General features: G+C 49.9%; 1 protein-coding gene across 2 annotated transcripts in view; it reads right to left on the bottom strand.

The window, feature by feature from the left end:
- Window positions 1-16,436, bottom strand: part of SLCO3A1 (solute carrier organic anion transporter family member 3A1) — a 310,466-nt gene that overhangs the window by 49,142 nt on the left and 244,888 nt on the right. For both annotated transcript variants that reach the window (XM_042941078.1, XM_042941077.1), the window contains exon 5: window positions 4,721-4,885. In XM_042941078.1, coding sequence (XP_042797012.1) covers window positions 4,721-4,885 — 165 coding nt within the window. The remainder of the gene's footprint in view (window positions 1-4,720; window positions 4,886-16,436) is intronic.

Genomic DNA, 16,436 nt, shown 5'->3' with positions numbered 1-16,436 from the left:
CCTCATGGGAAAGACACGGCTGGCATGGGAACAGCCAAGAGACAAAGACAGACAGACTTGGAACACATGTTTCAGGGATGTAAAGATCACGGAGCACTAATGTGCTCTCTATGCATTTTGAGATGACGTGGGAAAAGGGGACTCAAGATCATTTGGGGGTTTTCTCTCTTTTTCTCATTAGTCAAGGAGGTCTTCATGGAAAGGCCTGGCAGTGTGTAAACAAAGGTCCTAGGACTCACCGGCCCATGCAGGTGGCCTTTTAACCAGCTCCCAGACCTCTCCGGAAGTAGCATCAATCAAATCGTTTTGTTAATTCTTGGTGAGTAATTGGCATAAAATTTCCCCCCTGTCTTATAAACGGAGCTATCTGCAAGGCAACAGGACCATAAACCTGTTATTTCTGATTCTCAGAGGCTCATGGAATTTTAGAAGGGCCGAAGGGTCCTAGAGTTCCAATCTCCTGTTTGGTCTTTGCTTTGTTCTGATTTGCTTCATCTAAAACTCAGCTTTAAATTAGCCGTGTGTCATTTATTCACCATGTAGATAGTACATGGCCAATTTCCCAGGGCAGGCTGCCTCCTTCTTGCTAATCAACAGACCTCTAGGTCAATCGACTACACCAACCAGCTGGTATGTGCTAAAAGAATGCAAATTAATTTTAATATTAGGGTAAGAAAAACATAATCAGGAAGGCTGAGCTCTGCAAGAAAATAGCTCAAGTCACATTTAAATGAAACAAAGATCTCTGTGTTACCTGATGCTCTTGGAATGTCTACTTGGTTTTCCCTTGTTCTTGGCGTAGAAACGACCTTCACGACCTAGCCCCCAAAGTGCCTCTCTCTGCTCACCCCATGCCCACTGTTCCTCCTTTCCCTCCCCGGGATGGACCAAGCCCATTCAGGTCCCCCCAGGCTTTACACTTGCTGATCCCCCTCCTGGAACATTCTTGCACTATGTCTCCACTTGGCTGGCCCCGTACTCCCTTCAGAGATGCCTTCCCAGCTCACACCATCTAGAGTGGTCCTACACTCCACCCAGGGGCCTCCCTATCATTCCTCACCCCCATTTTATTGTCTTCATGGCTCTCCCCACTGTCTGAAGCTGCCTCATTCCTTTTTAGTTCTCTTGTTTCTTGTTCACTCTCCCCCTCCCCAGACGAAGCTTCCCTGAGCCCAAGAACCTTTTCCATCCCGCTCAGTCCACACGGTTCTGTGTGCCTAGCACAGAGCGGGGCGCTGAGGCTCATTTTCAGGATGCATGGAAAGGTGAGCAGGTTGGATCTGTGTGAATGAACACTGGGAGGACATGCCCACGCCCAGAGAGCAGGCATGTGCTTTGTTTCATTTCCTAGCAGAGACCGCAGGGAGCATCACCTGGTGATGATGGTAACTATGGCAATAACAGGCTTTCGGCGCCTTTTCTCCCAGCCATCATCAGCCTTCTCTCTTCCTCCCTGATGTGTGTGCCGCCTTAGCATTCAGTTATCAGAACTTCCCCGAAACTATCCTCATTACGTTAACCTATGCAGATTGAGTCCTTTTTACCTTCATGCATAAATCCATGCCATCAGCGCCTTAATCATCTATGTAGCTCTTTTCGGGACTCTGTCCCATTTGTTGATGGCTTCAAGGCTGGCACAGAGCCACGCACAAAGGCCCAGGGATGACTGCTTGGGCCCTATCCCCTGGGTCTGTAGGAACCAAGCACTTTCTGATGAGAGCCTTGCCTGGTGCTCCCAGTATTTCGCTCTGTCCCCACCGCCCGCCCTCCAGGGTCCATGCTGATTAAAGTGAGGCCCCGAGCAGGACACAGGGAGAGGGCACACATGCTGTGTGGACTGTCAGACAGACGGACTGACAGATGGGCCAGCAGGTGGCCTCTCCGCAAGGTCCTCCCCTGCCAGGCCCTCTGACAGACAGAGTTACTGGGAAAGAAACAGGTGCAAGAAGGCGAGATTGTTGTTTTGACCTTCTGCCCTGAAAAGTATTGATTTGTTTGTCAATAGAAACCTTAGGAGTCTATTCTGAAATAAAACATAGCCCCCTGCACCGCGCAGAAGCAACCAAGCAAATGCAATCAGCACGTAAGAACAGCAGCACAGGAATGAGGAAGAAATGGAGAAACTGGCTGCCGGAGGGCGAAACCAGAGACACCCCAGGTTATAACGAAAAAGTTATGACTTTAATTATAAAAGAAACCCGTTTTACCTATCTCTGTCAGACAGGAACTAAAGGGCTGCCTGCATTTTGCTAATACTTCTTGGAAGTGACACTTAACACAGAAGTGGATGGTAAAGCGTTATTAGTAAAAAAAAATAAAAAAGAAAAGAAAAAAAAGAAAAAGAGAAAGAAAGAAAGAAGGCTTGTGCAACCCTAGCAGCTCCCAAGGAGACGTGCTGTGACCCAGCTGCATTATCATAGTATGTTTTTAATTTTTTTTTTTAATTGAGATATATCATGTGCTGGGAAGTACACAAAGCTTACGGGAACAGCCAATCAATTCCTGCATCTGTATACACCCCTATAACCACGGCTCCAATCAAGCTTAGAACATTTCCAGCAGCCCAGGAAGGTTCCCTGGTGGCTGCCCTCCCCCTCCTCCTGGAAAGACAGTACCCATCATCAAGGCCTCCATCATTTTAATTAACTTCTCCTCTTTTGAACTCATATAAACATGTACTCTTTTGTGCCTGATGTCTTTCAACTCTGTCAGATTCACCCACACGGAGACAGGTATGAAAAGGCTTGCTTTCTCATGCTGTGTGAAGACTGCACGAGCATTCCATAATTTATTTACCCATTCTCCTGTCGACAGACATCTGGGCTGAATCCAGTTGGGGCTATTATGCACAAGGAGGCTCTGAACGCTGTCACATACGCGTATCTAAACGAACGGATTTCAACATTCATTTCTGGTGGGAACATGCCCAGAAGTAGAACGGATGGATCCCAGCATAAACGCTGGCTTTACCAGGCACTGCCCAGGAGCTGTCCCAAGCGCTCCCACCTTTGGGCACTGCTAACAGCCACACGCGAGAGTTCCAGTTGCTCCACATCCTCACCAACATTCGGTGCTATCAGTCCGTGGTATCTCAGTGTGGTTATGTGTTTTCCTGATGACTCGTGACGGGTTAGCGGCTTTGCATTTGTTTATTGGCCGTTATGCAAAGACACAGGAAGCGCTGAAGAAGACCATTCCCCTCAGCAGATGATCTGACGCCCCTACTTACCAGAGAAGGTCATTCGTGTGGCCGCAGATCTCTCTCAGATGCAGGGCTGTCCCAGCCGGATTCTCAGTGGCCACACTCATGCTTCTCTCCACTGCACTTGTAGGACGGATGAGCCTTTCTGTCGAGGGCTGTCCATCCACACCCTGCTCTTTCCCGCAAATCCCCTCGTGCTGGCTCTTTCCCCTACGCTTAGCAACCTGCTCACCTTTCCAACCTTTCCAGCAATGCAGCATCTCCACCCATCCCCTGGACCCCGACACACACGGCCCGCCTGCTGGGGCCACTCTCCTCTGCTCTACACCTGAGCTTCGGGAAAGTGTCCTACAGTCACAGACTACGCCGTCCCTCTGTGTGGGCTACTCTCCACACAGCGCACAGGCTCCCCGCTTCACCACTTCTCAGACACAGCTCTGACACAGGTGGAAGGGCGTCCTGGTTGTTGCAACTAATGGGAGGAAGCTAACAGCTTCCTTCTTGGAATCATCTCTTCCTGGACTCTCATGCCCTGTGGATTTCTCTCGAACTCCCCCACAGATGCCACTGTTTCCTCACGGTTGGTCTCTCACCCTTTTCCTCTAATTCTCCACCTTCTCATCACGTAACGTTCACTCCCGTGTCCTCCATCCATACACCGATGCTCCCAAACCTCTCTGCCTCACCCGAGTCTCCTTCCGGATCTCCCGCCGACTCCAGGAGGCCACGTGGATACACCACGGGCATCTCGCGCTCAGGAACTTCAAAAGCGATCCCATCGTCTTCCCCACGGATCTGATTCTTTGAGGTTTCCGGGTTTCACAAATGGTACCACCAGCTGTCCGAGCCAGACCCCTGGAGTCCTTAACTCTCCCGTCTCCCTGGTCAGTTGCGAGGAGGCCACTTTCCTAACTCCCCCTTAGTAATGCTCTTCCCCTGAGGGCAAATTGGTTTTCCTTACCATGCCAACTCCAAACAGTGGAACGGATGCCTGTAGACTACTACTGAGAAGGATGGGAACGCCATGCTGGCTCTTGGGGAGAAGGAGTACCATGATCCATAAATTATGTCTGCCACGGGCAGGGGTCAGGAAAGGAGTGCATGGCCTCCAACCTCTGTATTTGCTGACTGCGGGTTTCATGCTGCCAGAAATATTCTTACTTTTTTTACGTACCTGACCGAAGCCTGCTAGCCTTTCAGGACACGTCTTTATTCCCCTCTCCCTTCCTTCCCTCGTCTCCTCAGTTCTGCAGTTCGCACCCATCTACTGATCTCCTGGCCTGTCACAAGGCTTCTTACATACAATTTATATTCTAGGTCTTTATCATATCCTTTTGGCAAATCTGAGCCCAAGAGTATACTTTGAAATGCCTTCTGCACACAGAGTCCCTGAATACTGCTGCTAAAGGAACAGCAGAGCCTGGGCTCTTTCTTTGGGGGGCCTCGGTAGACCCTGAGAGTGTTACACGCAGGACGGCAGCCCTCTGCCCTCCCCGGGGGACGGAGAGGCGGACTCACCGAGCAGCTGGTTGGCAGAAGAGGTGGTAAGGTTAAACTGCTGCTCTAGGTACTTCCCCAAGAAGGCGGCAAAGCCAGCCACCACTGCAATCTCCATGCAGGCGGCCAGGATGATGCAGGTGAACACGGGGTTGGACAGCAGGTGCTTGGTGACCTTCGGGATCACTGCAGGGAGAGACAAGCAGAGAGCCATGGTCACACACTGCACTCCCAGGTCTTCTGCCCCCCTGGGTCCCTTCTTGACACGCTTTTGTGTATCTCAGTAAACAGCCCGGGGTGTCACCCAGTAGCTCAGGCTGAAACCTAGCGATGGGAAGTCACCCACAACTGTGAAGAGTCTGGCTTCAAAATACAGGCTGATATTTAGCCATTTAAACTGAGAATGAATGCAACGAGGGAAACGATATCACACCTTTTCTTGGTTTACTGGAAATGGTAAGATATTTTATAAGCAATGACAAATTACTTCCATTTCCCCGCCCTGCCAAAAAAAGAGTTTGGGGTTTGTTTCTCAAAGGAAAAAATAGAATTTAATTATAAATTATAAATTGTAAATGTTATAACTACATCAGTATATATAAGCATATTTATCAATAGACCTAGGATAAATATTTGTGACTATATATGTATGTTAAGAAAATATGTTCAATCTTGGGGCGCCTGGGTGGCTCAGTTGGTTGAGTGTCCGACACTTGATTTTAGCTCAGGTCAGGATCTCACAGTCATGAGATCAAACCCTGCATCAGGCTCTGTGCTGAGCATGGAGCCTGCTTGGGATGTGCTCTCTCTCTCTCTCTCCCCTGCTCACTCTCTCTCTCAAAAACAAAATAATGCATACATACATACATACGTGTGTACATATATATATACACGTGTGTATATATATATATATATACACACACACACACACATATATACATACATACATATGCTGAGTCAAACCCCACCTCTTCTCAACACGTCTATGGCCAACTCCTTGGAAAAAGTTTCCATGAGTTCTCACATCGGGGAGTCCCAGAGCAACCCAACTAGGGTAGGGTCAAGACCAGTTGAGTCTTGACTTTTGATCTGAAATAATCATTCCCTAAACTGTGGCCAGTGGGATCAACTCAAATTACCATCCTGCTCAAAACTTCTGCTTAGCAATCGGATGACACTTCCTACCACACCCCTTTCTCCCTCCAGTCCAGTCTGCCTGCTCCCACTCTTTCCGATCCCAAACAGGCCCTCCCCACCTAAGGCTATGCACTAGGGGCTCCTCCCTCTCCGGAGATGCTCTGCCCCAGATCTTTGCTACATTTGTTCCTTCACCCTCAGGTAGTCTTTTCTCATCATCCAGTCCCACTCAGAAGAAGCTGCCTGCCCAGCCTGGTGCCCGGGGCTCAGGTGAGAACCGACGGCAGGCAAAAGCACTTGGTGACTTGTGCACCGTATTAAGCACCACCAGAGTCAGAAGGCAGGTCTTATTGAGGTTATACATTTCAGTCTTATTTTATTATACTCTATATTTCTCAAAGCAGGTGGTTTCATAAACCACTTAAGATTCCGCACTTATACTGGTGCTTTAAAAAAATGTGCGATTTGTTGTTGTTCTTGTTGTGTTTTTAATTCTTTGAATGCAACCACATTATTTGGATCATTGCCAGCAAGTAGAATCCTTGGTGTTTGGTGTTCCACCAGATCCCCTCAACTATGGTACGATGACATTTCCTGGCGGTGCGCTAGGGGTCCCTGCAGGTGCGGGTATTAGGGGACAACCCGTCGCTTCAATACTTAGGCTGTTATTTTAATGTGTCCTTACAAAAAAGTCAACTGAAATGTAACTGATATATCCAATGTGTGCTTTCATGGCTCTCATAGCTTAAAACGATGCCAGGTTAAAACAAGCATATTTAAAGTTATTTAAAGATAAGCCTTAGGTAAATAATGGTACGGGTGGTCAGCAGATATGGCAAAAAAATTATGAAAGCGGTATGCCAGTGGAGTTAGGGAAACTCTGTTCTGTTGTGATAATAATATAGAATATTTGGCATGTGGTATACTTGTTTCCACCTGTGTAAACAGAAAAGATAAGATTGAGTCCCAGATGAAGCAAGTATTATCCTAAGTCTCGGAAGAACCCACCAGCGTTCATGGTCACACAAAATAAACAGGTGAGCCGGGAGTCTACAACTGCATTCCAAGGTGATGAATTAGCCAGCTGTCCTAAAGAAGAGAGCTAATTACACAGACTCAATCTCATCTCCTAGGAGATGAAACCTCTAAATGGCCCAACTAATTAGAATAAAATAATAATAGGGGATACATAAGTTTTTAATAATGTTAACAGACAAGCTCAATACATCAAAATGACAGAACAATGGGTCAGGAAATGGCAGATACGCACAGCTGAAAATTTATCATTTCCATGGAAGAGACCAAGCTTCAAAAATGAAAACCCCAAGAGAAGGATTTAAAGATCCTTTGACATAATGAGAAGAACGCTCTTATGGGAATGGAGTCAGACAACTAGATGCTCAGAATCACTGTGGGCTGAGAAACTCTGTCCTACATCCCAACTAAAAAAATGACCAGAGCTGGTGGCCTCTTCTTTCCTGTAGTAGTCTCACAAAATTTACTAAAACCTTAGGAAGGCAACTGTCGGATGATGCAACCATGTACAAGAACGCGCACGTGCACACACACACACACCCCACACACTCAGAAACTTTAAATCTATAATATTCATTCATTTATACTTTTTTTTTGCAAACGCACTGACCTTTACATGTGTTTTGTTTGTTTTTGCAGGGTTTCAAGAATTTAAGATAATCTGACTTTTTCAGGAACATCATTTCAAATAAATGATGCTAAAACTGTCTACTTTAGTGTCTAAATCTGTGTTTAAACATTGAGAAATTTTCCTTGGTTAAATACACATTATTTAAGAATCATACAAATATTTACAGGGATGTTGACTGTGCAAGATTTAAAAATGTAGACTGCTAAACAAATATGGAAGATGAATACATTGGGCGTAAACAGAGGGCAATGAGGTATCTGTTTTCATGTTCAAAAGCCCATTGGATGTTAAGACTCCATCATCATAAATTACTGCTAATGAGTGAAGGCTGATTTGCTATTGTGTGTGGCACATTGTGATGGGGTAATGTGTCCGTGATGAGGGACTGGTTGGCTGTGTGGCACTGAACACCAACCTTCACACTGTAGAGAGACAGGTATGGATCCCAACTAGCGACCACAGTACCTCCCTGTAATGAGTGAATACGAAAGCCCCCAGCTGGTTATGTTTGGCAGATAGAAACACCGTCTCGCGATCATTGCGTTCTTTTGTAATTAAGATGTCTAAACTCTGGAAACACTGCCAACAATCAATAGGCAGGTTGGGGACATTCCAGGAAAACAATCATCCCTTTCACTGCAGGCTTCATCTCCTTTGTTAGGGCGCAGACCATCCGCTGCTGAGCTGAAATCACCAGCATCCTCGAACTAGGAACTCTGTTCTCTGGCTCAGAAAGGACACCAAGGAGGATTTCATTTTGATCATATTATTTGGGTCTCGGTAGTTCCTTGTCCTTGATCATGGCCATCACGATTTATTTGGGGAAAGGGGTGGGTACCTCTCGACAAAAGAAACTCTGGTTAATGGAATGTTTTCATACTTCAGCAACCATCTTAATTATTCCAGAGATAATTCCACTTCAGTGGGAAAGATTCTTTGTTGAGATAGGAGAGCCTGCCTGCTTTTGTCTTAATACCTAATGACTAATTTCGCATTGAATTAGATGTGAAAATTATTAAGTTTGAGGATCATCTGACAGAAGGCCCAGGGAAAACTCAATGGATCTTATTTGCATGAAGAACATTCTTCTTTTTTTTTTTTTTTTCCTCTACCAAGCCAATTCACTGCCAGAAATGACAGATTCCTCGTGTTCAGCTATTTTGCTCCCAGGTTCTTCCCTCCATCCTAGGTTTTATTGCAATGACTTGTAACTCTCTCAAAAGATTCCTTTTCAAAGGTTCAGCCTACCCTCCAAAGCCCCAATTTGAAAAAGAGTATTAATTAGCTTGATCCTAGGGCCATCCCAGTATTTCAAGCCTTCTTCATTCAAATGGGTTGCTAAACCCATAAAATTCTAACCTTCCAAGGAGGCCGTAGCTAATGAGGTGGCCCAGACAAATAGAAACTAATGAACCAAGGCCACACTAGGCCACTGAACACCCCTGGTGCCCCTTAGCTCATTACTTCCCACCCGCTGATTTTAGCCTCCGAAGCTGGGAGCTGGGGTGGGAGGCAGCCTCACCAGCTGGGATAGACCCCACCTCTCCTCGGGAGCCAGATACCATCACCAGCAGGCTGGGACGGAGTTGAAAACAGCACCAGGGGGGAGTTCTCCAGGGAAGATGGGTTTTCTACTGCTGTTTTCTGAAGCCATTCCTGTAGGATTGAGATTTCTTGAAAGCTTGCAGGTCCCTCCAGGAGGGAAAAAGGCAGGTTTGGAGAAGTTGTGCGGACGGACACCGACAGAGCATCTCGAGGGCGCCAAGCACCGTTCTAACCACTCCCACATCAAATCACATAATCCTCATAGCACACCTGTGACCCTGGGGCAAGGTACAGCCCCCACTTACAGATAAGGAAACCGAGGCAGGGAGTGGTTCCCAGGGCTAGGGAAGCACGGCAGAAACTCCACCCCTGGCACCGGCTGCCACAGAACGTGCTCTTAACAGGGTGCTATTCAGGTTCCGGTTTGCAGGGGCGCTGCTCTTGGCCGGAGGACTGAGCACGCAGACCCCGCCCCCGGTGATCGAAGGTGCAGCTTAACGCTTAGAAATAATAATACAACAACTCCTATGGGAGCTGGGGGAAACGACTCAGGGGCTTAGTCTATGAGGTTTTTTTTGTTTGTTTGTTTGTTTGTTTTTTTTCCGGAGGAGGAGGACAGGAAGGGAGGGAAAGAAATGAGAGAAAGAAAGGCTTGCCGAGTCCCGTAAGGAGCCAGGGTGCCGGGATCTGAATTCCATCTCTAAGACTGAGAAGGTCTATGCCCAGAGCTTGCCACCCTGTCCCACGGATGGCTGTGGGGATTAAATGAGACCCCGTGCGTGCAAGCATGTGACTCAGCGCTCCTGGCACACAGGTAAGCCCTCGATGAGCATGACGATAGTTAATGGAACGGAAGTGCTCCTTGGCTACGTTAGGGCAAGAGCCCTCAAGCTGGAGGACACCAGGCCTGCTGTAAGGAGGCCTGTGTGTGAGCAGACGCGACAAGTAAGCAGAGCTGGGAAGTGACTGGGGGGGAAAGCGGGGCTCCTGGGAGCTGCCGCTGGAGCCACTGGCTTCCCAAGGAGATGCCCTTCTGCAGCAGGCTGGATGGGTCAGGGGGTCGGGGGCACGCAACCTTGTCCGCCGCCCTTCCTGGGACCTGATGGTGCCCGGGAACGCGTTTGCTGTGGGCCTCAGTGGTGCTGCCCTTGACTCAGATATTTCAGCCCTTAGGCTCGCTACTGAAATTGGCCTTGGCCTTCTTTTTCTTTCGTAACATTGTTGTCAATACATCACGGTTAATGCTCCCAAGAAGGGGAGACAGAGCCAGTGTGTGCAGCTGTTTGGTAATTATGACAGTGACGGGCAATGCTTGCCGGGCCAGCAGTGTCAGAGGGCCAACATGCTAAGGGTCCTTCATTTCACTCTGAGGGCTATTCCGGCAGGGTGGTCTCACCATCTCATTGCGGACACAAGGAAAGCAAGGCTTGCCTGAGCGGCTGCCAAAACCACTCTCCTGGAATGCAAAACTCAGGTCTGCCTCCTCTCCAGAACCCGCTTCTAAATCTTCAGGTCTCTGCATGGGGACGTGAGTCAACGGAAAAGCGGTTTTCTGAAAGAGAAGTCGTCACGAAGCACTTCCCAGAGCATAGGTCCCAGGAGCAGAAGAGAACAGAGCGGCGGAAGGAGTGGGGTGGGCCTAAGATACATAACAGCCTCCAGGTCATGACCAAATCCAAACGAAAGGGGACGGAAGAAGTAACGAAGAAGATGTGAATAAACACCAAAGTGGAGGCATGACATTGAAGTCATGGTAGGGTGCGTCCTAGGAAGTTTCCTGGCATGGCACAAATGTTTGGAGGTCACCAAGATGGGTCCCTTGTACCCCGTGCAGGCTGTCATCCGTGCACTAGTGTCCCCGGGACACCCTTGCCTGGGTCCTCCGGTCTCTCCCATGAGAGGAGCCACCTGCACACAGAGATGGGGCAGCTCCAATCCTAGATGTGGGCACTGTGCCCGGTGAGAGCAGATGCTTCACAAACGCAAGATGGTTGAAAGAATCCAATAAATAAACACACTGCAGTCTCAAAAGGTAACTGTCACAATCTCTTAGGAAACATTCACTGTGGAAACAGAGACCATGGGTCACATTCCACAGGCTCATGGGCCGTGACGGAAGTGGGAATAAGTAGCTAATATGGCCATTTCCACTGCCGATTCTAGAAGTACCTACATCATTCCCTTGGGTGGGGAGGGGAGAAGTCCAGGTGGGAGGGGAAGCCTGGTGTCAGACAGCCTTCTGGAAGCAGTGCCTACTATGTACAGGCCCAAGACTGGCTGGCTTGGGCTCATTGTGACCTCGTCGCTGCAGATGAGACTGTCCCCCAGGCTCTGTTCTGGGCTGTTGAGGGACCCAGGGGAGCTTCCTGGAACCCTCTCGTTGCCAGCTGTGAGATAAGCAGCTATCCGGCTTCCATTAACCCATCTTTGGTAACAGGCCGAAGGTACCATGTCCCGTGGATGGAGAAGGTCATGGTTTGAGCAAACAAACAAGATGCCATCGGCACAGGAAACGAGGATTTAGACTAAAACCCAAGCATCCAATGGGTGTGGACTGGCCAGGGAAACCCAGAGCCAATCAGTCCTATTTTTCATCTTTTAATTTTTTTAACGTTTATTTATTTTTAAGGAAAAGAGACACAGAGCATGAGCGGGGGAGGGGCAGAGAGGGAGGGAGACACAGAATCTGCAGCAGGCTCCAGGCTGTCATCACAGAGCCCAACGCGGGGCTTAAACTCACAAACCACGAGATCATGACCTGAGCCGAAGTCGGACACTTAACTGACTGAGCCACCCAGGCGCCCCTATCAATCAGTTCTATTCTTTTTTAAATCCCCAGTTCCTCATAACACCGCCAAGAAGGCCCGAGAGAAAAAGATTAGTGGTGGGGGCACGTTAGCTGGCTTAAGCCCAAGCACCCCCAGAGGCACAGCTATCTCCTGCAGCTTCAAATTGGTGACCCCCAGGAGGCTGAAGTCGGAAAAACAGCATGGTGAGACAGAGAAAGGAGCCTGGGACTCTGGAAGCTGTCTCAGATGCAACTGTTGCGTCTTTCTGTTGTCAGAGGCAGCAAGCAGAGAATGACTAAAGAAATAAAGAGTCTTGCGTAAGCAAAATGCCACTTTTGTAACTTCAGGCCAGCCCCTAGGAACCTCTCCGGGAGCATGATGCGCCATATCAGCGGTGGCATTTAGCATTCACGAAAACTCTGCCTGTAGGGGAACGCACGGCTAGAAAAAGAGCAGTGCTCACAAGAGAAATGGTGGATTTCGACACCCAAGTTGATACAAGTGCCCATCTCTAAGCCCAGGCTCCCTAACGCTACCTCCTGAAGTGCTGCATTTACAACAGACCTTCTCAGAGCCTTCAATGTGCTAATGTCACTGTGGACCTCCCAAACGGGTCATGTCACACACTGTCCCAAGCTTATTTCACGCGAGGGTCTCCTCCCCACATTTCTTCTTATTTGCAACTGTTGCAGAAACAACCCTGATGGAAACCCCCCAAAGGACCCTCACCACCTCTTGTATTTGTTTTCAGCTGGGGTTTCACTTAGAATCGCCGGAGAGCTTTAAAGACATCCGGGTGCCTGGACCACCTCCCTCTTCCCTAACAGACTCATGGAATCAGTCTCTGGGGGTGCAGCCGGAGCGTGGGCGTGTTTCAAGAACCCCACAGGTGATGCTGAGTCAAACCCCTATCTGGGAAACAATGGCTCATAAAGTCCAGACACTTCAGAAGAGCAATGCGAACGCCCTCCATAATCCATTCATAATTTTACTGAAGACTTACTGAGTGGCCTCAGATACCAGGAACTCTGCTAGGTGCAGGAATGGACACGGGACTGTATTCTACCACGACCTCTTCTAAGTCCTAGTCCCCAGAACCAGATGTCTCTCTCCCACCCCCATCTTGGACATTTTTTTAAAGTTTGTTTGAGAGAGAGTGTGTGGGCATGAGCAGGGGAGGGGCAGAGAGAGAGAGAGAGAGAGAGAGAGAGAGAGAGAGAGAGAGAGAATCCCAAGCAGGCTCTATGCTGTCAGTGCAGAGCCCGATGCAGGGCTCGAACTCATGAACCATGAGGTCATGACCCGAGCCGAAATCAAGAGTTGGATGCTTTCCTGGCTGAGCCACCCAGGCGCCCCTTGGGCATTTCTGCCCCCTGCCTCTGTTTGTGCCTGCCCCCGGGCCTAGAAGCCTTTCTCCTCCCTCCACCCACAGGGATCCTCCTCATCCTTGCAGATCAGGCTGAAATGCTACATGCTTTCTGCACCTGTCTTCAGGTCCTCCCTGTGGACTCAGTACATCCCTCCAAACCTCCTGCGATCCCCACCACCTTATATCCTTATTCTGGTAACATTTCCTAAAGGCCTGAAGAGTTTACCTAACAAGAGAGTCCTGGGGTCCCGTGGCATAAAACAACACCAGCCAGCTTTCCTTAGAGCTGGTTTCCCAAGGGCCTTTAATACTCGAATATAACCATCTGAGTCTCCAAGAGGGTCACATAGTACACAGACATTTCCTCAGGCTTATTTGGCTATGTAACCTTCCTCCCTCCCCCCACGGATTTGTTTTTCCCTGAGCATCTCTGAGGACTCGTGTTCCAAGGAACCCCCATTGGGAAATGCTGTCCTCTGGTTGTTTCCTTCCTTCTTTCCTTAAGAAACCACTTGTGGGGTTGCCGTGGGGTGCCAGGCACCACGCTGGGTACTGTCACATGTTATCTCAGGTGCTTTCTGGAACAATTTGCATCCTGTTCACAGACATAACGCCCCAGCACATCCTCCACCAACGCTGGTCAGAACAGGAGGAAGCCACTGGCCAGACTGGTCCTGGGGACCTGCAGGCACGACTCCTGGGCACAGCAGCATGTGAACCACACAGCCTGGCACAGGGTTCCGAGCATTTGGGAGGGTGGGGATGGTGTCCTTGGCCACAGGATCAAGAAGGAAGATTTTAATGGGAAATCCACACGAGGGGAGAGCACATTTCTGGAGACAAATGGCATGATCAAAGACACTCAGCCATTTCGCCTGCAGAACAAGGGCTCTCGGAACGCAGGCTCCTCACTATCACGTGATGCTCAAAGGCACAGGCCCCTCATTAAGGAGAACGTGGCAGAAGCTGGCTGCTAGCTGGAAGAGGATAGAGGAGGCCCGGCACAGTTCTAGAAGCCCGAGGCGTGAGCCGCATCCCTCCGCCAGGCTGGTACACGTGGGGCTCCTGCGGAACACCGGGAGAGCAGTGGGTACGGAGGGCTAAGCACCCAGCCCCAGACCCAAACACCTGCCAGAGGACTCGCACAGCCCGAAGTCACCGGGGCAAGTCCGCCCGAGCCACTGGGCCAACAGCCCCTCCCCCACGTGGGCAGGTCACCTGTGGGTTGGCTGTGGCACTCAGCACAGGTAGAGCTCCCACTGAGTCTGCATCCGTTGGTGGATCGAACACAGGCCAAGACCCTGGGAGGGGGCTGGGGGTGAGGACAGCTTGAAGGAAAGCAGCAGACTGCTGGGCGTGGCAGCGCACGTCCGGCGATCCCCGTATCCCCCCGTTTATCAACGATGCACCAAGCACCGATGTCCAGGAGCAGGGGCAAAATAGAGGCAGGGCAGAGTAAGGGAATCATCACGCAGGCAACGGTAACGTTAGGACCATGACACAGAGAGCAACATGCCCGGGAGGGCAGGGAAATGTCCTTGGGGATGTGACTGGAAGCTGAGGACTGATGACGGGACCAGAATTCCAGCCGAGGGAACGGCAAATGCAAAGTCTGGGGAGCAAGGGAGCCTGGGGATGGAAGCCGGTGAAGGGAGGCTGGCGTGGAGGGACAGGGCGGCAGTGGTGTGAGAAGAGGCTGCGAAGCCCCACGCAGGGCTCCACCTCTGTCCCTTTAAGCAGCAGGTGGTCATAGGATCAGACACATTCTGCAACCCCTGTATTGTGCACGCAGACCAGCGGGGCAGGGCCGACTGGAATGCAGGAGACAGCAGAGCAGGCCGGAGACAGATTCAGGTGGTAAAGTCAGCGGAGCCCAGGGATGGATGGCATTAGGAGGGCAGGAGGGTGGAGAAGGTAACAACGGGGGCAGATGTCATCTCCCCTGCAAGTCAAGGTCCCTTGGGGCTGAGCAAGTGGAACAAGCAAGGCCCCTTGGAGCTGAGCAAGGCCCCTTTGGAAAAGGAGCAAGTGGAACAGAGAGAGGGGACATTTCTCTGACGCAGGAAGGGTCTCTGTTCAATCAGCCCCAGGCTGACTCCCCTCTTCTTCTCAGGGCATTAACAGTCCAGTGAATCCTTGAGGGAATACAGCAGAAAGAGCTCAGGATCTGAAGTCCGGGCACCTGGCCCCATTCCTGGCTGCATCATCCCCAACACTGGCAACCTGGGAACCTAGTTTAACCCCAAGCTCTGTGGTTTGATGGCTGGAATGGAGATTAGTGGCATTCATCAGCCGGACTGTCGGGACCCAGTGGGAACTCCCTGCAAGTGCTTGGGAACTCATAAACCATCCTCCGCGTTTTGGGGGTGGTTTTTAAGACTCTGAGCCTGAAGCCCCGCCCGAGCCCTGCCAGCTCAGCTGTTCCCTGCCATCACCCGGTTCATCTATTTTTCTGGGACAGGAAGAGGCCACTTGGCAGTCAGCATGAAGTGCACAGAGACAAGAGCGTGCAGCTTTTAACTGCTCGTCTCTTTCAGTGATCAAAGGCAGGGCTCTCTGCTCGGATTTTAAACCTCTGGAACAGTTACACTCATCCCAGCTAGAAAGCCCATCGGAGGGCTAGGATGTGCCAATCCTTACAGGGAGTGGGTTCCTCCCCTCCCTTTTAGCCTCTAGCCTTGTCTAGAAGACCCACTGTTTTAGGGTACACCAGGGCTGTTGCAAGCAGGGCTGGAGTTCAAGTACACTCTGTTGAAAAGTCAGCTAGCACCTGCTGATGCCACTTTTCCTTAAAGAGAGAGTCCATTTATTGCCCCAAGACGTAGCCTAAGACACCCACCGGAGGGGCACCTGGGTGGCTCAGTCAGTGAAGCTTTGCTGACAGCTCAGAGCCTGGAGCCTGCTTCGAATCTGTGTGTCCTTCTCTCTCTGCCCCTCCCCTGCTTGCGCTCTGTCTCTCTTTCTCTCAAAACTAAACAAACGTTAAAAAAAAAAAAAAAAAGAGGGGGCGCCTGGGTGGCTCGGGCGGTTAAGCGTCCAGCTTCGCTCAGGTCATGATCTTGCGGTTCGTGGGTTCGCGTCCCGCGTCGGGCTCTGTGCTGACAGCTCAGAGCCTGCAGACTGCTTCAGATTCTGTGCCCCCTCTCTCTCTGCCCCTCCCCCGCTCATGTTCTGTCTCCAAAATAAACAAACACTAAAAAAAAAATTAAAAAAAAAAGAAAAGAGGAGAGT

This window comes from Panthera leo, chromosome B3 (assembly GCF_018350215.1).
Source record: "Panthera leo isolate Ple1 chromosome B3, P.leo_Ple1_pat1.1, whole genome shotgun sequence".
Classification (NCBI taxonomy): domain Eukaryota; kingdom Metazoa; phylum Chordata; class Mammalia; order Carnivora; family Felidae; genus Panthera; species Panthera leo.
The sequence above is the reverse complement of the archived record's forward strand: the minus strand, read 5'-3'. Positions and strand labels throughout refer to the sequence as shown.